This window comes from Pseudorca crassidens, chromosome 14, assembly GCF_039906515.1.
Source record: "Pseudorca crassidens isolate mPseCra1 chromosome 14, mPseCra1.hap1, whole genome shotgun sequence".
In the NCBI taxonomy this organism is placed as follows: Eukaryota; Metazoa; Chordata; class Mammalia; order Artiodactyla; family Delphinidae; genus Pseudorca; species Pseudorca crassidens.
In genome coordinates this window covers 66,297,376-66,316,639 of record NC_090309.1, presented here as the reverse complement: position 1 = coordinate 66,316,639, position 19,264 = coordinate 66,297,376, and the positions used below count along the sequence as shown (strand labels likewise).

General features: G+C 36.9%; 1 protein-coding gene across 3 annotated transcripts in view; it reads left to right on the top strand.

Annotated features, from left to right (window-relative positions):
* The window catches only part of TTC27 (tetratricopeptide repeat domain 27), a 176,345-nt gene that overhangs the window by 135,634 nt on the left and 21,447 nt on the right, over positions 1 to 19,264 (top strand). For all 3 annotated transcript variants that reach the window (XM_067703305.1, XM_067703303.1, XM_067703304.1), the window contains exons 14-16: positions 5,395 to 5,493; positions 9,148 to 9,200; positions 14,389 to 14,554. In XM_067703305.1, the coding sequence (XP_067559406.1) occupies positions 5,395 to 5,493; positions 9,148 to 9,200; positions 14,389 to 14,554 (318 nt within the window). The remainder of the gene's footprint in view (positions 1 to 5,394; positions 5,494 to 9,147; positions 9,201 to 14,388; positions 14,555 to 19,264) is intronic.

The window sequence follows — 19,264 nt, the reverse complement described above, 5'->3', positions numbered from 1 at the left end:
TGAATCCTAGTAATCCCAAGGTAAATCACTTCATCTTTCTGAGCTTCAGTTTCCTCATTTGTAAAGTGGAGATATAATCCCTATCTCAATTTGCTGTTGGGAAAATTAGAGCCAATATGTATAAAGTATCTAGCATATTTCCTGGCCCATAGTAAGTTCTCAGTTGTCGTGGAGTTTTCTGTCCTGCCCATTGCAGTGTGGTAGAAAATCATTGTTACCCCATTATCTGTAGCCTAAAGATAGGGAGGTAATATCTAACAGGAGAGTTTCATGCAGATGATGTGTAAACACCCATGTTACCTCACATGTGAATTCTCTGGAAAGAGCAGGCAAATAGAAGAACCAGTGGTAACCAAGTCTAGGACAGGAATAAGAGGAGGACACTAAACAATTAATACCCTTTCTAGTAAAAGAAAAAAAGTGTGTATAAAATTCAGTTGCTCTTGTAGTTTAAAAGAAGACACTGACATAGAGGAAACTTTTGAGAGAGAGGGAGAAGCTGGCAGGTTAAGACTTGTGTTTCCTTAGGGAGGAGAACATAGTATTTAATGGTAAATGAGAAATTTGGTTACGAAAGAGTTGGTGGTGCACATTTTTAAAAACTATGAGCAGCGAGCATCATTTTAGGAAAAGATATTACCAGACAACATTGATAACTTTCTTGGATTTGGCTTGGGTCATTTCCTGTTTAATGAAGCCGCGTTCAACAACTTATCTGCATTTGGGGTCATGGGAATGAGTCGGGGGTATAGAAAGGAGAGAATGGAGAATGTAGCTTGGCTTCAGGATTCAATTATAATGTGTTACACTTTATTATATGGAACATCAGAAAAATTCAGTCAATCCTGTAAGGAAAATTAGTAAAAAAAAACAAAAAAAACAAAAAAAACCAAAAGTGAAGCTACTGATTATTCATTGATTCTGCAGAAGCCTTGAGGAGGAAGGAAATTTGAATAGTAGGCTCATAATTTAAGAAAGAAAATTGTAATACATAAGTAAATGACACCTATTGCAGATGTGCTTTAAATACCCTTGTAAAAATTAACTTTTAAAAGTAATCCATGCCCACTGTCCAGTGGTACTTAGTGTTCAACTTCTATTTTAATTATTAAGGTTTAGTAAGTATTGCAGTTACTCTCTTCATCACATGTATTGCACACCAGAAACCAGGAACCATTGTGTGGCTTTAGGCAAATCATTTCTTTTCTAGGCCTCATTTTCCTCACCGCCTCTTTTCATTGATTTCTAAGCCTGTAATTGAACTGATTTCCTCCTAGTTTGTCAACCCTGCTGATTCTAAGTATTCTATTTGCATCATCAGTGTACTTGTTCTGCCACTAGATGGCATTAATGTACCTTTGAACCCTGTCACCTCCAGGTTTTCAGAATCTGAGGTCTGAAGGAGCCTTGGAATTTTTGCTTAATCCACCCCCCCACCCCCCTATTTAACAACTGGGGAACTAAGACTCAGAGGTTAAGTGACATGGCCAAGGTCATACAGTACCTTAGAACCTCTTGAATCCCAGTCATTTATCTTTCCCTCTATTGCACTGTTTCTGTAGGGGGCTTTTGAGGGAAGTTCAAAGAGAGATCATGTTTTCAACCATTCCTGCTTTTTGATAATTATCTTTAAAATAATTTAAAACCATTCTTCAAGTGCATATATCATCATACTAAAGATAAATAGTTGGTCTGCTTTTGTGTTTCTGTACTGGCTCCCTCCGAGGAAAAAGCTAGACTGTCAGCTTCTAAAGATCACTGCCCTGCCTACAGCTTGCCTGCCTTCACAATTTGCCTTGGAAATAAGCTCCACAGAAACCTCCACCAGAGCGTCTCTGTCAGATGGTTATCTTTCTCCATCCTTGCCCAGTCCCTTGGTAAGAGATTTGCCTTTCAGCTCTTTCCTCCAACCGAACAGCCATCGATTCTTCTGCTTCATCTTTGTCCACTTGCCTAATCCAGAGAGCTTTTGGAGGGGGGAATTAGATGATGTCCTGGTTCTTAAAAAATTGGTCTCCTGGGTTTTCCCAGCACATGTTAATTGGACTCTTTCCTTCCCCCCAACACCCCGCCCTCTCTACTGGTGACAAGGATGGCACTGCCGTAAATCACGGCTGTGTGTGGGGCAGACGGTGTAGCGGGGGGCGGCATGGTCACGTGGAGATGATGTGGGCTCTGGGGTCACACTGACTGGGCCTCGAATCTCCTCTTTTGCTGACTGCCTCTGGTCCATGGTCACCTCTTTAATGAGGGTGATATTTACTGCCTCACAAGGCTGTTGTGAGGAATAGATGAGGTTAATGTGTGGAAAGCTCGCAGTATCAGTGCTTGGCAAACATTGTAGGTGCTCATTAAGTGCTAATCTGGTTGCTGTTGTATGGAGAGGACAGCAGTGACTATAGTATATGAAGAGTTGGAGCCTAAGGGAGGGTGTCAGCCAGAGGAGCTAGTTTCTTCAATGGAGAAAAAAGGGACGGATGCAGGTATGCCAGGGTCTGTCTCAGTGTTTTGGAGAAATAGTGTAGAAGTGTGCCACCCAGTACGGTAGCCACTAGCCACATGTGGCGGTTGAGCACTTGAAGTGTGGCTGGTCCAAACTGAGATGCTGTAAGTGTAGGACACACATCAGATTTCAAAGACGTCATACGAAGAAAATGAACATAAAATATCTCGATAATTTTGTATATTGATAACATGTTGAAATGATACTATTTTGGATATGTAGAGTTAAATAAAGTATGTTATTAACATTCATTTCACCCATTTCTTTTTACTTTTTAAAATAGCTACTAGCAAATGTAATGAGGCTAGCATTATATTTCTATCTGATAGCATTGGACTAGAAGATAGAGACCTTTGGTACTCAACCATATACAACTTTAATTTGGGGAATCATGTGAGCTTTTTTTTTTGAAGCTTCTTTTGATTTTTTTTTCTTTTATGATGTTCTGTTCTTCAGAGCATGACCATCGTAAATCAAGATGCCAGTGAGGATAATATAGATTAAGTAATAGTTTAAAATGAAAAGAGTAAGAGGCACTGAATATTCTCCTTAGTCCGCCAAATTCCGAAGACCTCAATTGAGATGCAGGGTATGAATGCAGTTTTGATGGTTTAGTGGGTCAGCCAGAGCAGTTAGAAGATCCTAGAGTTGTTGGTTTTTTTTAAGCCATTTCATGATTTCAAAGAATAGGATGTGTACAGAAGTCATCTCCCATCATAATTATATGTTATCAGTAGATGAAAACCTACTAGCAGTTAATGATTCTAGAATTTTCTTTCAGACACAAATTAAAAAGCAATTATACAAATTACCAAGAGCGAAAAGAGAATCATAATACTATATATTAAATTGCCATCTGCCTGGTTTTCATCAAATTTATTTTGGTTTTAGGACATTGGTTACAAAATATTGACTTGCTTTAAAAACCTAAAGATCAACAGTAATCTCATCACCAGCTTGTGTTAGAGCTGTGAGATAATTGCTAATTTCAGACGTTTGTAACCTTCGTTTTTTCAGGTGGATTGAAAAATAAAGTTCTTTATTTACATCTTAAATTTACACTTGCTGTTTTTTATAACACATGTGAAATAGTTTTGTGGGGAGTTTGTCCTTTGCTGATGCAGGAAGCAAGCAGGGCACATGCATTTTGAGAACTTTGAGGGCAATTCTCATTTTTCTTGATTTAGTCCCAGAATGAGATTATACCTCATTCCAAGTAAACTTGCTGCCATGATTTATTGGGGTATGAGATGCTGTCAATTGTAAGAGGCACATGTAAGTGCCACCTTGTATAGAAAGTTGAATGCTGCCAATAAAACTCTGATCAGCTGTGGGTTATTAAGATGCATCTATTGCAGAGATGTTAAATGGAAAAAAAAAAATGTACCTTATAAATGATGAAATATAATACACAGATTTTGAAACTTTCAACTAGGTTAAAAGTAAGAGAGCTTGTTTTATATGTTGTTTTATACGTTAGCATCAGACCCTCCCCAAATGAGTCACGTTTAGTGAGTATGGAACTCTTTTCAGTTAATTCTGTAAATAACCAGACAAAAGCAAAGTGTAATGAGCTAATTTTTAAGTTGCTAGAGTCCCTTGATTGAGAAAAGTGAACTTCTAACTTTATTTCCACCTAGTACCTCTGCATCCCCCCCACCCCCCCAAACACACAGCCACCCCGTTTCTAGCCATTACCTATACCTCTAACAAAACCTCTTCTCTTAAAGGCTCCTCATAGCAGTTATTTATAGCCTCTTGTGAATTCAAGGCAAAGTGTTAAATTGCCCAAGGATGTTTGCTTTCTAAGCCTTATCTCTAATTATCGGCTAAAAATCTATATCTGCTTAAGGAAATTTCAGGCCTCAACTAGCCATATGGAACAAGTTTTGTAGGAATGGCAGGGGGAGGAGGGATGTAGGGGCAGCTTCCTACTTGCCTCTGTGGAAGGTTATGGACAGATAACAGAGCACCTCATTTCCTTTCCCACCCTAAAGTGTTCAACCAAGTCTGTCTGCTGGCTTACTGCCTTTGTACTGGAAGTCAAAGAAAGTAAGAAAGTAAACTGCATTCTGCTGCTGGCCTTACTAACTATATCTAAAAGGAAAGCAAAGTTGTAATAGCTGCATTTCTGACTAATTTCATTGAATTTTTATCAGTCTTATCTTCCTTTTGACAGAGGCTATTGAATTTTAAGGAAACCCTGTGATGTAAAGAATTCTTTTGTGATTTCAATAGCTACTTCCTAATTTACCTGTTTTCTACATCTCTAAGTTTACAAATCATACTGACTTAAGTCAGGCTTTCCTCTTTGAATGACTCTTTGGTAATCCAGATTCTCAGCCTGCTTTTTCTAAATTATTTTGGGCATGCCTAAACAGATACATGCTAGGGCAATTTGGCTCTTGGTTAAACTGCAGAAGTACTTGTGGTCTAACTTGAAGATGGAAGCAAAAATTTTTCCTCTCAAGTTTGTAATACATTCATCAGTTGTGAACCTGCTGATGCTCTGTATACTTTCTACATAGTTACATAGATGCTCAGTAAAAATGTTAGATTAATCCCACATTTATAATATCAGGGCTTGTCAACAGAGCTGTCCATTGCTTTCATGGAGTTGGTTAACACAAAAAATGGTCTTTCTCGGTAAAAGACGTGCAGTGATATTGCACGTGCTTTCAGTGTTTTATTAGCTTCGAAAATTGTATGGAAAAATGCCATCTCCATTGCTAAGTTTCCTACATTTAAACTAATATAAAATGTAAGCCAAATTATAGCTCTACATTCTTTATAGTAGTGTAGTGTGTTTGTTGATAGTATCTTAAATGATTTTCAGGTTAATTCTATAAATGTCTATGTGTTTGAATGACTTTGTCTTTTGGTCTTTGCAGCTCGGGGTGTGGTTTTCTCTGGGCTGTGCCTGTCTGGCCTTGGAAGACTATGGAGGTTCAGCAAGGGCATTTCAGCGCTGTGTGACTCTAGAACCTGACGTAAGTTTGTTTGTTCTTCTTTCCTTATTACAGCTTTTTGGTACTCTTTAAGTTATTTGAATTGTACTGCAGTTCAGAACAGCAATTCCTATGGGTCTGTAGTTTCAGTTATGTAAGATGAGTACACCTAAAATTTTTAAAAAGGGTGATCTCATGTTGAGTGTTCTTATCACAGTAAGAAAAGAGAGCGAGAGAGAGAGAAAGCGGCAAAAAGATTCAAACTTTGTATTATTTTATGTCAAAAAAAAAAGAAGAACACCAATTCCTTTTGTGGTGGAGGAAGGTATCTCTTTGGCAGAAGGTCACACCCTAAGTTATATGAGTTATAAATATAGAAATAAGTTTCTTCTCGTAATAGCTAAGTTATTCATTGTTTTGTTTAGAAAATAGTTTTGGTAGAACAGTTTTTTAGTTAAAAATATACTTTGCTGAGTATACAGCAAAGTGTCACATATATTTTGTTGCTCACCAGCATGTGCTGCCTATGTTAATTGCACTATTAGAAAGTTCTTTTAGTCTATAAATATTTAACAGCTTTACTGAGATGGTAAATAATTCGCATGCCATCTAGTTCATCCATTTAAAGTGTACAATATAATGATTTTTAAAATTATTTTCAGAATTGTGCAACCATCCCCACAGTCAATTTTAGAACATTTTTATTACCATAAAAAGAAATGCCCTGTACCTGTTAGCAGTCACTCCTCATTTCTCCCAAACACCTTCCACGTCTACCCCCCATCCCCACCCCTAGGCAACCACTAATGGACATTCTGTCTCTGTAGATTTGTCTATTCTGAATATTTCGTATCAGTGGAATCATACAATGTGTGGTCTTTTTGACTGCCTTTCTTCACTTAGATTAATGTTTTCACAATTCATCCATTCTCTATTCAAAAATTTGAGAAACTGCCAGACTGTTTTCTAAAGCACCATTTTACATCCCCACCAGCAATGTGTGAGGGCTCTAATTTCTCAACATCTTTGGCAACACTTGTCTTTGATTATTGTCTGTCTTTTTGATTACAGTCATCCTAGTAGGTGGTATCTTGTTGTGGTTTCGATTTGCATTTCCTTGATGGCTGATGATGTTGAGCATCTTTTTATGTGCTTTTTGGCCATTTGTGTATCATCTTTGGAGAAATGTTTATTGATATCCTTTACCTATTTGGGTTATTGGTCTTTTTACTGTTGAGTTGTAAGAATTCTTTATATATCCTAGATACAAATCTGATATCAAATATATGATTTGCAAATATTTTCTCCTATTCTGCAAGTTGTTTTTCACTTTCTTGGTAGTGTCTTTTGAGGTACAAAAGTTTTTAATTTTGATGAGGTCCAGCCTGTCTGTTTTTTCTGTTGTTGCTTGTGCTTTTGGTGTCATATTTAAGAACCTGTTGCCAAATCTAAGATCATGAAGATTACCTTATCTTTTCTTCTAAGAGTTTCATTGGTTTAGCTCTTATGTTTATGTCAAATCTGCTGTTAAACATATTCATTAAACTTGTTATACTATGTGTGGTGGTGGATATTCACTAAACTTATTGTGGTAATCAATATATCCCACCGATATATACACATATATCAAATCATTATGTAGTACACCTAAAAGTAATACAATGCTATATATCAGTTACATCTCAATTTAAAAAAAAACTAAACATCATTTCAGACAATGTATTTTTTTTTTTAGTTCAAGAATTTTTATTTGGTTCTTCTATAGTTTTCATATTTCTACTGAGATTCCCCAGTTGTTACCTTATCGTGTTCTCTTCAAATCTTTTTTTATATTTATAACAACTGCTTTGAAATTTTTGTATGCTTATTCCAACATCTCTTTAATTTCTGTGTCTGTTTCTATTTACTGATTTTTTATTTGGTTATGGATGAATTTTCCTGCTTGTTTGCCTGTCTACCAATTTTTAAAAATTATATCCTACACTTGTGGATGCTATGTTGTTGAGTTTCTGGGTTTTGTTGTCTTCCCCTTGAGGAAGGTAGAGTTTTATTTTGGCATTTGGTTAATTTACCTGTGAATCAGCTTGATTTTAAGCTTAAGGTGGGTCTGGAGTTGTCCGTATTCCAGAGTTGCTGTCAACCTTCTCTTGAGGTATAACCTTTTGGGGGCTGAACTTAATCCCACAGGTGATCAGTAAGAATTCTCCTCTCTGGTTGGTTGGAACTTGAATAACTCCCAGAACCGTGTGACCTCTAGAATCTCCATTCAGCTCGCAGCTGTCTGGTAGTTGTTCCCTGCCTGGCCTTAAGAAGTTTTGCCCTGCACACGTATAGCTTAGTATTCAGCCAAGGACTCAAGGAGATGCTTATTGAGATTTCTGGAGCTTATTGTCTGCACAGATCTCTCTTCCCTGTTATTTTGTCTTGCAAATTCAGCCACCTTTTCAGCCCTGAACTCTTTTCCCGCTCTTAGTAAGACTTGCTGTGCTTTGTTTGGTTCCTACCTTTCTGTGCTGCAGCCCTCAAAGTGCCTCTAGATAGAAGTGTAGGTTGATTGTTGAGACAACTCAACTGTCCTTCTCTCAGGGATCATAGTCCTGTGTAACCCTTTGTCCAACTTCTCAAAAACAGTTGTTTCCTAAATTTCGTCCAGTTTGTAACTTTTTATGGTGATAAGGCTAGTCTGGTACTAACAGTGCTCTGTCTGTAAGGAGAGGTCCATTGCCAATTAATTTTTATATCATAGGTATGGAACTTGAGAACTATATACTTTATGTTTTATAAAACGTGGAACAAAGAGGAACAAGCATAATTTATATCATTCTTGTTAGAATCAACATTTACATAGAGGCTTTAATTTATTTTTGTCATTGTATAGAGGAATAGGTAGAGAAGTATGTTTGATTGGTGAAATACTTAGGCTTAACACTGGAGAACACATATTCCTTTACTCTTCCATCTGATGAAGGATGATGGTAAAATAGCAAAGCCTTTTATGATAGGAAAAACAATATTTTGCATTACTTTAGATTTGTAATTAATCTATATATTGTGTAAATTATGTTGTAAATTGTCCAACTGTTTTGTAAATTTGGAAATAAAATCTTAGCAAACGTCCAAATTAGTGCTATAATAGTTATATCATTTTGTTGACCTAAAAAATTATTTATTTATTTATTTATGGCTGCGTTGGGTCTTCGTTGCTGCACGTGGGCTTTCTCTAGTTGTGGCGAGCGGGGGTTACTCTTCATTGTGGTGCACGCACTTCTCATTGTGGTGGCTTCTCTTATTGTGGAGCACAGGCTCTAGACGCTTGGGCTTCAGTAGCTGTGACACGTGGGCTCAGTAGTTGTGGCTCGTGGGCTCTAGAGCACAAGCTCAGTTTGTGGCACATGGGCTTAGTTGCTCTGCAGCATGTGGGATCTTCCCGGACCAGGGCTTGAACCCATGTCCCCTGCATTGGTAGGCAGATTCCTAACCACTGTGCTACCAGGTAAGCCCTTGTTGACTATTTTTGTTCTAAATTATAAGTGTTAAGTTTAATTTATTTAATTTTCTTATACATTTTTAAACATACCTTATTGAAAATTAACATTGTAAAGAGTACATCTTGAGCTAGGAAAATATGTTATATTTTTTGGTTGCAGCAATTATACCTAGATGAGAATAGTCTGTAACTGTTGTCTATCATTTCAGAACGCTGAAGCTTGGAACAATTTATCAACTTCTTATATCCGATTAAAACAAAAGTAAGTACATCAAAATAGATGAAGAACTTTGCTTCCAAAATAAATGAATGAGATTTTCTTCAACTGAACACTGAAATATTGTGCCTTACTCTTTGTCTTTTTCCCCTTGCCTACCCATATCTTTGAGTTAGAATGACTTAATATCGCCATTTGCATTCCAGGTGTAGTTTATTTCTTGAAAACATTTAGTATGTAATAAAATAAGAAATATATATATATATTTTTTAAGAAATATTTTTTGACCTCTTTATTTGATACTGAAGTTTTGTATCCTAAATTTCATTGCATGGTAAAAGCAAGCATGCCTTTAGTCAGTCAGCTCAACTGATAGATTCTTAATGATTGCTTGCTGTGTACTGGACATTATTGAGACATATAAGTATGAACCAATGTCTTCAGGGAGTGTGGGTTTAAAAAATAAAATATTATGCCATATTATTTTAAAAATTGATTAATAATATAAGTTGTATGTGGTAAATCTCAAGTGAGAAGTACAAAGAGGGCTATAATAATGGTAGGTGATATTTGTAGAACAGTTATATTCTCTGCCACTCATGTAGTCCTGTGAGGACCTCAGAGGAGAGAAGATGTGTGATGCTGGTTCAGAAATGCTTCTGAGAGAATGTTGGATTCAAGCTAAAATTTGAAGAATTGGTAGAGGGGAGAGAGGGAAGCCTTTCAGGATTTGGAAATAAATGGTCATTAATTTGTGTACCTAGCGTTCTGAATCCATGTGACCAAATGCAGAGTGACAGGCATGAATGCCACACTTTAGGATATAGGAAGTAAAATAGTCCAGCTCGAGACTAGTGAGATCTGTAGTGGGAGATGAGGTTGGAAAGGTCACTTGGGGTCAAATGGCAGCGTGTTCTGATTATCTGACTGACTAGTTGAGACTATCCTGTTGGCAGTAGGAAGCCAGAGATTTCAGTGGGGTGATTTCATGAAGAAAGGAGTTTTTTAGGAAGATTTATCTGGTGACAGTGTGTGAGACAGAATAGAGTGGGAACTGGGGACAGGGAAACCAGTTAGGAGACAACTGTGGTAACAGTCCAGGCAGGCGATAACTAGACTGGAAAAAGAAGGGGCAGATGCCAGTTTATAAAGAGAACAACCAACTGGGCTTACTGACTGGCTATAGAAAGCAAAGGAAAGGGAAGAGGCAAGGATGGCTGTTGCCCCAGTTTTAAATAAATGAATTAAAGGGTAGATATATTTCCATTTTTATTTCGCCTTATTTTCAAATTTAATTTTTCTTTGTGGATTCACAAGTATTTCTGAAGATACCATTAAATCCACATTACGTCGAGATCATGAAATGCTTCCGCTGCTCTTGGATGACAGTCTACATAAGTAAAGTACTGTTTGTTCTGCTGCTCCCTTTGGAAAGTAATATTATGTTCTTGATTGCAACTGATTGTGTTAAAACTCACCAGAGACCCTTTTGGTTTAGTTAAAGCAGGGGCAGGGGAAGTCCCTGTCATAGTTGTAGAATGATCTCAGTGGGTTTTTTTAGTAATACTGATAATTTTGTATGTAGTGAGGCTCTTGATACTCTGTGTTGTCCTCCAGCCCATTAATCCTAAGAATTCTAATTGCTTTCTCTCTTAGTGGTTCTTGCACGTTGTTCCTCAGCTTCTTTTTGACACTTTTTTGTCTTCCTGCAGCTCCATGAATAGGTTTTTGTGTCAAAGTGGGGTTGTAAGGTCAGAGGTAAATCACTCCTTTATTCTTGCCTCTTTACTCTTTGCTTACTTTGCTGCTGCTGCTCCAGAGAGAGCTCAGTTTTGACTCAGGAGATTGTTACTTCAGGGGCAAATTATTATTATTATTATTATTATTTTTTTTTGCGGTATGCGGGCTTCCCACTGTTGTGGCTTCTCCCGTTGCGGAGCACAGGCTCCGGATGCGCAGGCTCAGCGGCTATGGCTCCCGGGCCCAGTCGCTCTGCGGCATGTGGGATTTTCCCGGACCGGGGCACGAACCCGTGTCCCCTGCATCGGCAGGCGGACTCTCAACAACTGCGCCACCAGGGAAGCCCCAGGGGCAAATTATTAATGCTCCTCTCAAAAGAATCCTACCCCTGCCTTAAAGTGACCCTTTAAACTATCTCATCTCTCCCTCTGCTGTCACCAGGTTCTTCACTAAAGTGCTCTTTCCCCCGTTTCATCTGATTCCCCTAGGCATCATGTCCCTACCAGTCCTGTGGGAAATTTTTCCATCTTCCTATGTAACTGTCATAGTGCAGTATCACTACCATTGTGGGTTTGATAAATGAATCCGGAATTGAAGCTCCTTAGAAGGAAGTCATACTTCCAAAAAAAGGATTTCATTGCAAAAATTTTGAAGCCAAAAAATTGTGATTGGAGGATAGGAGGACATACAAAAAGGATAATCCTCCTGGTGTGGACTGCTGCTTGTTGAGTTCTTTTCCAGTAGGACAACTTCACCCCCACCCCCTATGTAGATGGGAGACCTGCAGAATCTCAGTCCACTGCCTTTGAAGGCAGTTGCTATCACATATGAGGTGGGCATAGGGAGTAGAGTAGAGAAAGAAAAAAGAATCACATAGAAACAATTTATGGCTGAATTTGAAGAAGTATTAGAGCAAGGGCACTTACATTTTTAACTGTAAAGGAGGGTGGGTCAAGGGATAAATGAATCAGTGCCATGACAACTTACGGTAAATTGTTTAATATAGGGTATAAGAAACTAAACTGTGGTGAATTGTGGTTATGAAAAGACTAAAAGGACTTAATTGTAAAGAAATTTTGATTAGTACTATAGGTATATTAGAGAATGAGTAAATGATTTGTGTGTTCAGTGACTAGCAGGGAAGGTTACTAAAAAGAATTTACACTTCTTTTTAAGTGCTTTAGGGGGTGACTCTCAGAACAAGGGCCTGAATCAGCCAGAAGACCCCCCACCATCCTCTCTAAAATTTGCCTTGAAGTCAGCAAAGAGGAGGGGTCTTGATGAAACCCTGTGAGGCTCAGCAGGGAAAGGGAGGTGGACCTTGTAGTCTTAAGTTAGCAAATTCAAAGTGGCTCTTGGAGAGGGAGATTTGATAGCATACCTTTGAAAGAGGTTACTATAGTTGTCCAGTAAAGCATTTATGATCTATAAGGGAGCCAGTAAAGTATTAAGAATCTTTTTGAGAGCTGAGATGTTTAACTTTTAGAATAGGTGACATGAAGTTCTGTTGATTTCCTTGTCAATATCAAGTTTTTAATAGTGTTTTTCTATTTTTTGAAGTAGCTGGGATAAGGCAAGGATTCTCTGATGGTTTGATAAACCTTATCTGTAAAACCACCTAGCCTGGTTTTAATTTTTATTGATTTATTTGGCTTTCTATTTTCTAGCTCATTTTGCATAATTTGTTCATAATGTTCTCTTATGAGTTTTTTAAAAATTACTAATTTTGTATATACCATTTTTCTAAATTCTAAATGGAATTTAGTTAGACATTTGTCTGTTTCATTAGTCTTTTTCAAAAAGTCAGCTTTTGGTTTTGTTGATCATTTATATTCTTTATATTTTATTTCATATTTTCTTCTTTCTTAGAATTTCTTTTCTTCTTTCTTAGAATTATTTGGTGTTCTTTTACAAAATTAAGTTGGATGTTTTAGCTCATTTATTTCCCATCTTTCATAATTATAATCAATACATATAAAAATATAAATTTCTCTCTAAATACTGCTTTACATATATCTTGCAGATGGTGGTATATAATGCTTTCATTAAATTCTAAATATTTTGTACTTTCTAATATGAATCTCTCCACGCCCTCCCCCCACTGTAGGTTCCTTTTTTTTAGGAGTGCATTTTTAAGTTTGCAGGCATATATTTTTTAAACTGTCTCTTTACTGTTGATTTCTTATTTAATTGCAGAGAATATGGTCTATATACTTGTAGTTTTACTTTTTTTTTAAACACAACTTATAATTGTTTTTGGTCTCAATAATTATTTAAATTTACTGACATACTTCATTTTCTCTTCTCACCATTGATCATTTCTTATATCCCTTTTCTTCTCTTTGAAGTCCCTTTTATTTTTGCAAGAGGAGATGCTTTAATAGTTCTTTTAAGTTAGGGTCAGTAGGTGGTAAACTTCCTTAGTCTTTGTACATGTAAAATTTTTTATTTTGCATTTATTCTTGAGTGGCAAGTTTAGTTGATTATAAAATTTTAGGCTGACAGTTATTTTTACTTTGCACTTTAAATTATTTTATTGCCTTCTACCATCTTCTGCTGCTAATGAAATATCTGCTGTCCTCTAACTGTCATTCTTCTATAGGTTTTAGGATTATCTTCATGTTCTGCAGTTTCACACAAAGTGTCTAGGTGTTGGTTTACCTTTATTTATTGGCCAACCCAATATAATGCTCAGTACACAAAATATACTTTTGATCATAGAATTTAGATCTTTGTTCAGTTCTGGAAAATGCTCAGCTATTATCTTGTCAAATGTAGTGTCTTGCCATTTTCTGCATTTATTTACTCTGGAATGTCTATCGAATATATGCTTAAATCTTACCTCTCATTCTTTCCTCTGTCTCTTTATTACTCTTTTATTTTTTAATCTGAATTCCTCACTGTTATCTTTCAATTCATCAGTACTCTTTTTGACTGTGTGTAATCTAGTTTTTGTCACATGTTGAGGTTTTTTGGTTGGTTTGTTTGTTTTTGTTTTGTTTTGTTTTTTGCGGGGTACGCGGGACTCTCACTGTTGTGGCCTCTCCCATTGTGGAGCACAGGCTCCGGACGTGCAGGCTCAGTGGCCATGGCTCGCGGGCCTAGCCGCTCCACAGCATGTGGGATCTTCCCGGACTGGGGCACGAACCCGTGTCCTCTGCATCAGCAGGCAGACTCTCAACCACTGCACCACCAGGGAAGCCTGGTTTGTTTGTTTTAATGTCTCTTGCAATTTCAAAATTTCTACTTGGTTTTTATATATGTCTCCCTATTCTTGTTTCATTTCTACTTGTTTTTGTTTGCCATTTCCTGTTAGGGAAATTTGAGGTGGTTTCGGGTTGCTTGAACCTCTAATACTGTTTATTAACATGAATGATTAAGGACTGACAGAAAGTCCACATTAGTATTTTATACATTTAGCTATAGTTTATTTAGCTATGGTTATTCATTATTGTTTTTTTTGTTTTTGTTTTTTTAACTTGACCTTCAATAGAGTGAAAGCTTTTAGAACTTTACAAGAAGCCCTCAAGTGCAACTATGAACATTGGCAGATCTGGGAAAACTATATTCTCACTAGCACTGACATTGGGGAATTTTCAGAAGCCATTAATGCTTATCATCGGCTCTTGGACTTAAGAGACAAATACAAAGATACTCAGGTAGGATATTCATACTTTGTTATTTCAGTTTGTGTTTGGTATTAATACTTCATTACATAATGTAAATTGTTTCCTTGACTCTACATAGGAAAATTTTGTTAAACACAAGTAATATATAAAAGAGGGCTTTTTTGTATAGTTGAATATTCTTAGTTACATATTAATTCTGGCATTCCAATGTCAAATATGTTTGTGTAATCATAGACTGAATATTACTGTGACTCAGTTATGAAAATCTGATATGTGGTTTACATATGTATAGTCAGCTTGCAGAAACTTAATAGAGTGATGCTTGTGTTATTTATAACTTTGGTTATCTCAGTGCAATAGCTGGATTAACTCCCATACTCATTTATCCACTCGTTGAACAGTCATTTACTGCATACTTTCAGATTGTTTGAACAATATAGAAATGAAGACTAACATTTTCTTTGCACTGTTTAATGAGATGGTCTTCATCTGGGATGAAGTCAGGACTGGTTGATTCTTAACAGTACAAAAAATACTATATCCTTTCAGAAACTATGGGAGACTTGAAGCCCCTATGTTTGACATCCAATAGTATTAAATATATAAGACCTTGTGGGTTTTATTGTGGGTGAAGAGAATGTTTAAAGATAGGGTGTATAGGAGCTTATAGGTTACAAAGTCCAGGGGCTTGAAAATTTAATACTTTATTTGCAATAATCAACATATATATTATTTAAAGTGATGAATTTGGAATTATGAAAAAACAAATAACATGTAATATATGATAATACCTCACTACTCTTATGGCTTATTATAGATGTACTCCAGCTGTTCCAAAATTTACCTTATCTGGTTTCTGGTTTCGTAGCCCCAGCCCTCAACCTGTTTGCATGTTCTTGCAAATCCAGCTATATAATTCACTAAATTGCTTTAAAGCTCAGGTTCTGGGCAGTTCACTTAAAGATCTGTGGCTTCAAGTAGAACCATATGCCTACTTACAGGAGCATTGTTGACCCCTTCAATTACTTTTCTTTTCCTTGTTTTTTTTTTTCCCCCCTTTTTAACTGTTGTACATTAACCATCCATTATAGAAAGAAGGGACTTGAATTTTATAGAGTGCAGATCACTTAAAATGTGCATGGAAGCATAGCAGAGTTTTACATCCTAGAAAGGATAGGAACCCTAGCCAATCTGTTTGCACAGTCCTCTGGCCATCTAGTACTTGTCCTGTTCACCATTGTGATGGCTGTTTCTCTTCCGCACTTAGCGCCTTGGCAAAGGGCACTGATGAGGCTCTGAACAGATCTCGGTGTGTTGCTGAACCAGTGAGGATGGTGCAGAGATTGCAAAGTGCTTGTCTCTTGTTTATCTCAACTGTAATTTTTTAAAAGACCTTTCTTTACTAAGAAAGCCTTGTGAAGCCTGTTCTAAAATCTCAGGGAGAATGTAAATAATTTGCATTGGTAGTATATTCCATTTTACACTTGAAATAAATTCTTTTTTTTTTTTCCTTTCACAAAGCTTGTTCTGAATGCATAGAGATGTGTTTTGAGAAAAGGAAAAAAAGTTTTAAAAAAACCCCAAAACTTCTCCCAGCATAAATTAAGATGCTTTCATTTAATTTTTATCTTAAATAGAGTTTCCAAACATATTTTAGTGATCATATTCACAGTTTTAAACTCCTTCCGGCAAATCTAATCATAAGAATTTTCACCCATAGCAAAACTGTGTTCTAATTCCCATTGAAAATTTTGTAATCCTCTACCTGTTTTAGCAGAGTATTTAACTTATATCATTTTTAACTTAAGTGAAAATTGAGTCGTTTCCTACCTAGAGAAAATTATTAGGATTTAGTTTAAATTCATGGCCAGCTAATATGTTGATTTCTTTTTTCCTGTAATTCTTTTGTTCCTCAAATTCAGAATATGAACCAAACCTCCTTTCATACAATAGTATTTCATCTGAGCACTAATATTTTGATGAGTTTGAAATTAGTTTTTATAAAAGTTCAGTATTTTTAGAAACAATCAAGGGTGGCATCTGTATTCTTAAGACTTCTTCCCTCAGCATCCCTGCCACACACAGGAACACCAAGGATCATTCCTGTTAGACAAAATACTGCTTATAAACAGAGCACCTAGAAAAACATAAGGTGCTATAAAGATGTCAGATGGTATGGCTGTTAGCTTAATTTTTATATTTGGATTTGGGGAAATATTACTCAGAACGTAAGAACTAGATAACCAGTGACTTGCTCGGGTCAAATGATCATCTTTAGCACCTTATGATAGAGAACTTTTGGGTATTCAGATGGAGAAATAGCCACAGTGAGATAATTTGTCAGTTTATACTAGGCCCTGTTAATAGCTTTCTCCAGAAGTGTCACAGAATACTGATGGAGGTGTTTGCTCTCTGGCAGGTGTGGGTAGAATCACTCCAGAGTGGTTAACTCATCACTGAAGGAAGGTCTTGATGGCTGGTGTGGTCTCAGTCATATTTAGCTTCGTGGCATATTTGTGTCTGCCATCATGTTTTCTCACTGCTAGTCAGTGTGAACTGAGACAGTTGATAGATTGTCTGGAATATTTTTATCTTGGCTAAAATAATTTTACTGAATTTGACTCTGCAAGTTTGGTAACAGGTGTCTTTCAAAAAAACTCTGATATTCTTATGTTTCACGCTACCTGACCTCATTCTATTTCAGTTTGCTTTAAAATTCTCTTCTTATCTATTCTTTTTCTACTTCTTCATAGATGTGATTACTGCCATTTTAATTTTTTTATTGTGTGTATGTAAATTCATATTCATTTTAATACAGACACATGATAAATTAACTATAAATTGTTTTTCTCACTATTTGTAATAGGAGAATGGGTGGATATACTGCCTTTATCATTTACTGCCTTTTGTCTCTGTGTCCTAATTTTGACTAATGCATAGATTAGTGTAACTCAAGAACACTGTTCTATAATAGATATTTATATTCATGTCTGGATTGTACACACTTTTATTAATCTATCATAAAACTAATTTTCATGTTTCTGTGTAATTAGCCCCTGTTTGATTTTCCAGTTTTCTACTATTGTTAATAGTGCCATGAATATCCTTGTAGACAAATCCTTGTGTACATTCATGCTTCTTTCCTTGGGATAATTTCTAATGTTGATGTGTTCATTTTTTTTCTTTTTCCTTTTCTTTTTATCTTTTTCTGCTCTTCCCCCATCCCCCCTCCTCCTCCCCTTCCTCCTCTTCTTCCTTCTTCTTAGATAACTTTCAGTCATTTTGGGAAAAATTTAAGTATTGCATTATTGCACCCCATTTGCTGTTTATAAATGGAAGAGGAAGGAAAGGGGATTAACATATATCCAGTGCTTACTATGTTCTTGGCACTTAACATGGATTATCTTTTATAGGGCATACAGTATTTGAGGTGGGTACTAAATAGTCCTCATTTTACAATGTATGAATATGAGACCCAGAGAGGTTATATAACTTGACCAGTCATATATCTAGTAGGAACCAGAGATAGGAATCACATTTAGGCATGTCTGTTTTTTGTGTGAACCAAACCTTGAAGTCTATGGGAAGATTTATATTAAAAAGCACATTTCCCCATCATATTAATGTGCATTTGAACTATATCTAACAAAGTTTTTTTTTCTTCAAATTGGGGTATAATTTACATATAATAAAATGCACAGATCTTAAGTGTAAGTTTGATGTGTTTTGACCATTAAGTATTCTTATGTAACTACTTCCCAAAAAATATATGGAACATTTTCATCACCAGAGAAAGTTCTATTATACCCCTGTCCAGTCAACTGAACCACCACCCTTTCCCCTCACCCAGGCAACTACTATCTGATTTCTGTCACCACAGTTCAGTTTTGCTTTCTCTTGAATGTCATACAATATGTATTCTTTCCTATGTTGTTCTTTGTGTGGATTTCTATTTGGGGAAGGAGGGAGGTGGTGTTGATGGGCAGTGGGGCAGGTTGCCAACCAGATTGAAGTCCTGGAGCAAGTGGTGGCTGGGCTTACCTGAGAGAGAAGAGCAGAGGGAATGGATATATTATATACAAATTCTGTCTCTGTGAAGTAGATACTATCTCCATTTTACTGCTGAAGTATCTGAGGCTCAGCAAGATGAACTAATAAAGTTGATCTTTCACAGCTAACGAGCAGTCAAGCCAGGACTTGAAGTCTGACCTATTTAACCTAAAACCTGTGCATGCCTTTTCCACACGTGAAGAAATTTTTTCTTTTTTTGGTGAAGGAGTGAAAAAGACAATGTTAAACTGCCTACGTCTCTCTGATAACTGAGGTGTGGGGAAGCCAAGGGTCAGGGTTATCAGACCAGGAAACAGAGCAGGTTCTTTAGAGAGCTCCAAGTGGAGGGGGGACTTGGCCAAGCCAGGGAGGAGGGAAATGGCCTCATTCCTGGCCTCCAGCCCTCCTGGAAGTGTTTGTAACTGGACCTGAGGCAATCCTATTCCTTCCTGCTTTGAAGACCTCCAGGATTCAAAGGGCCAACGCCTTGTGCTTTCAGCCAAGATTTTGGGGAGACTTGGCCAAGGACCTCAAGGTTAGTGTTGGGGAAGAGGATAGTTATACTTTTCTCTTTGTGGAGATTAGAATCGCTGCTCCTCCATGTGAGAAAACGTCAGCTCTCTTCAGGGGCTAGTGGTGGTCCCCCACAGTCACACTCTGCTTGATGCAGTCCATGGACCATGGTGGAAG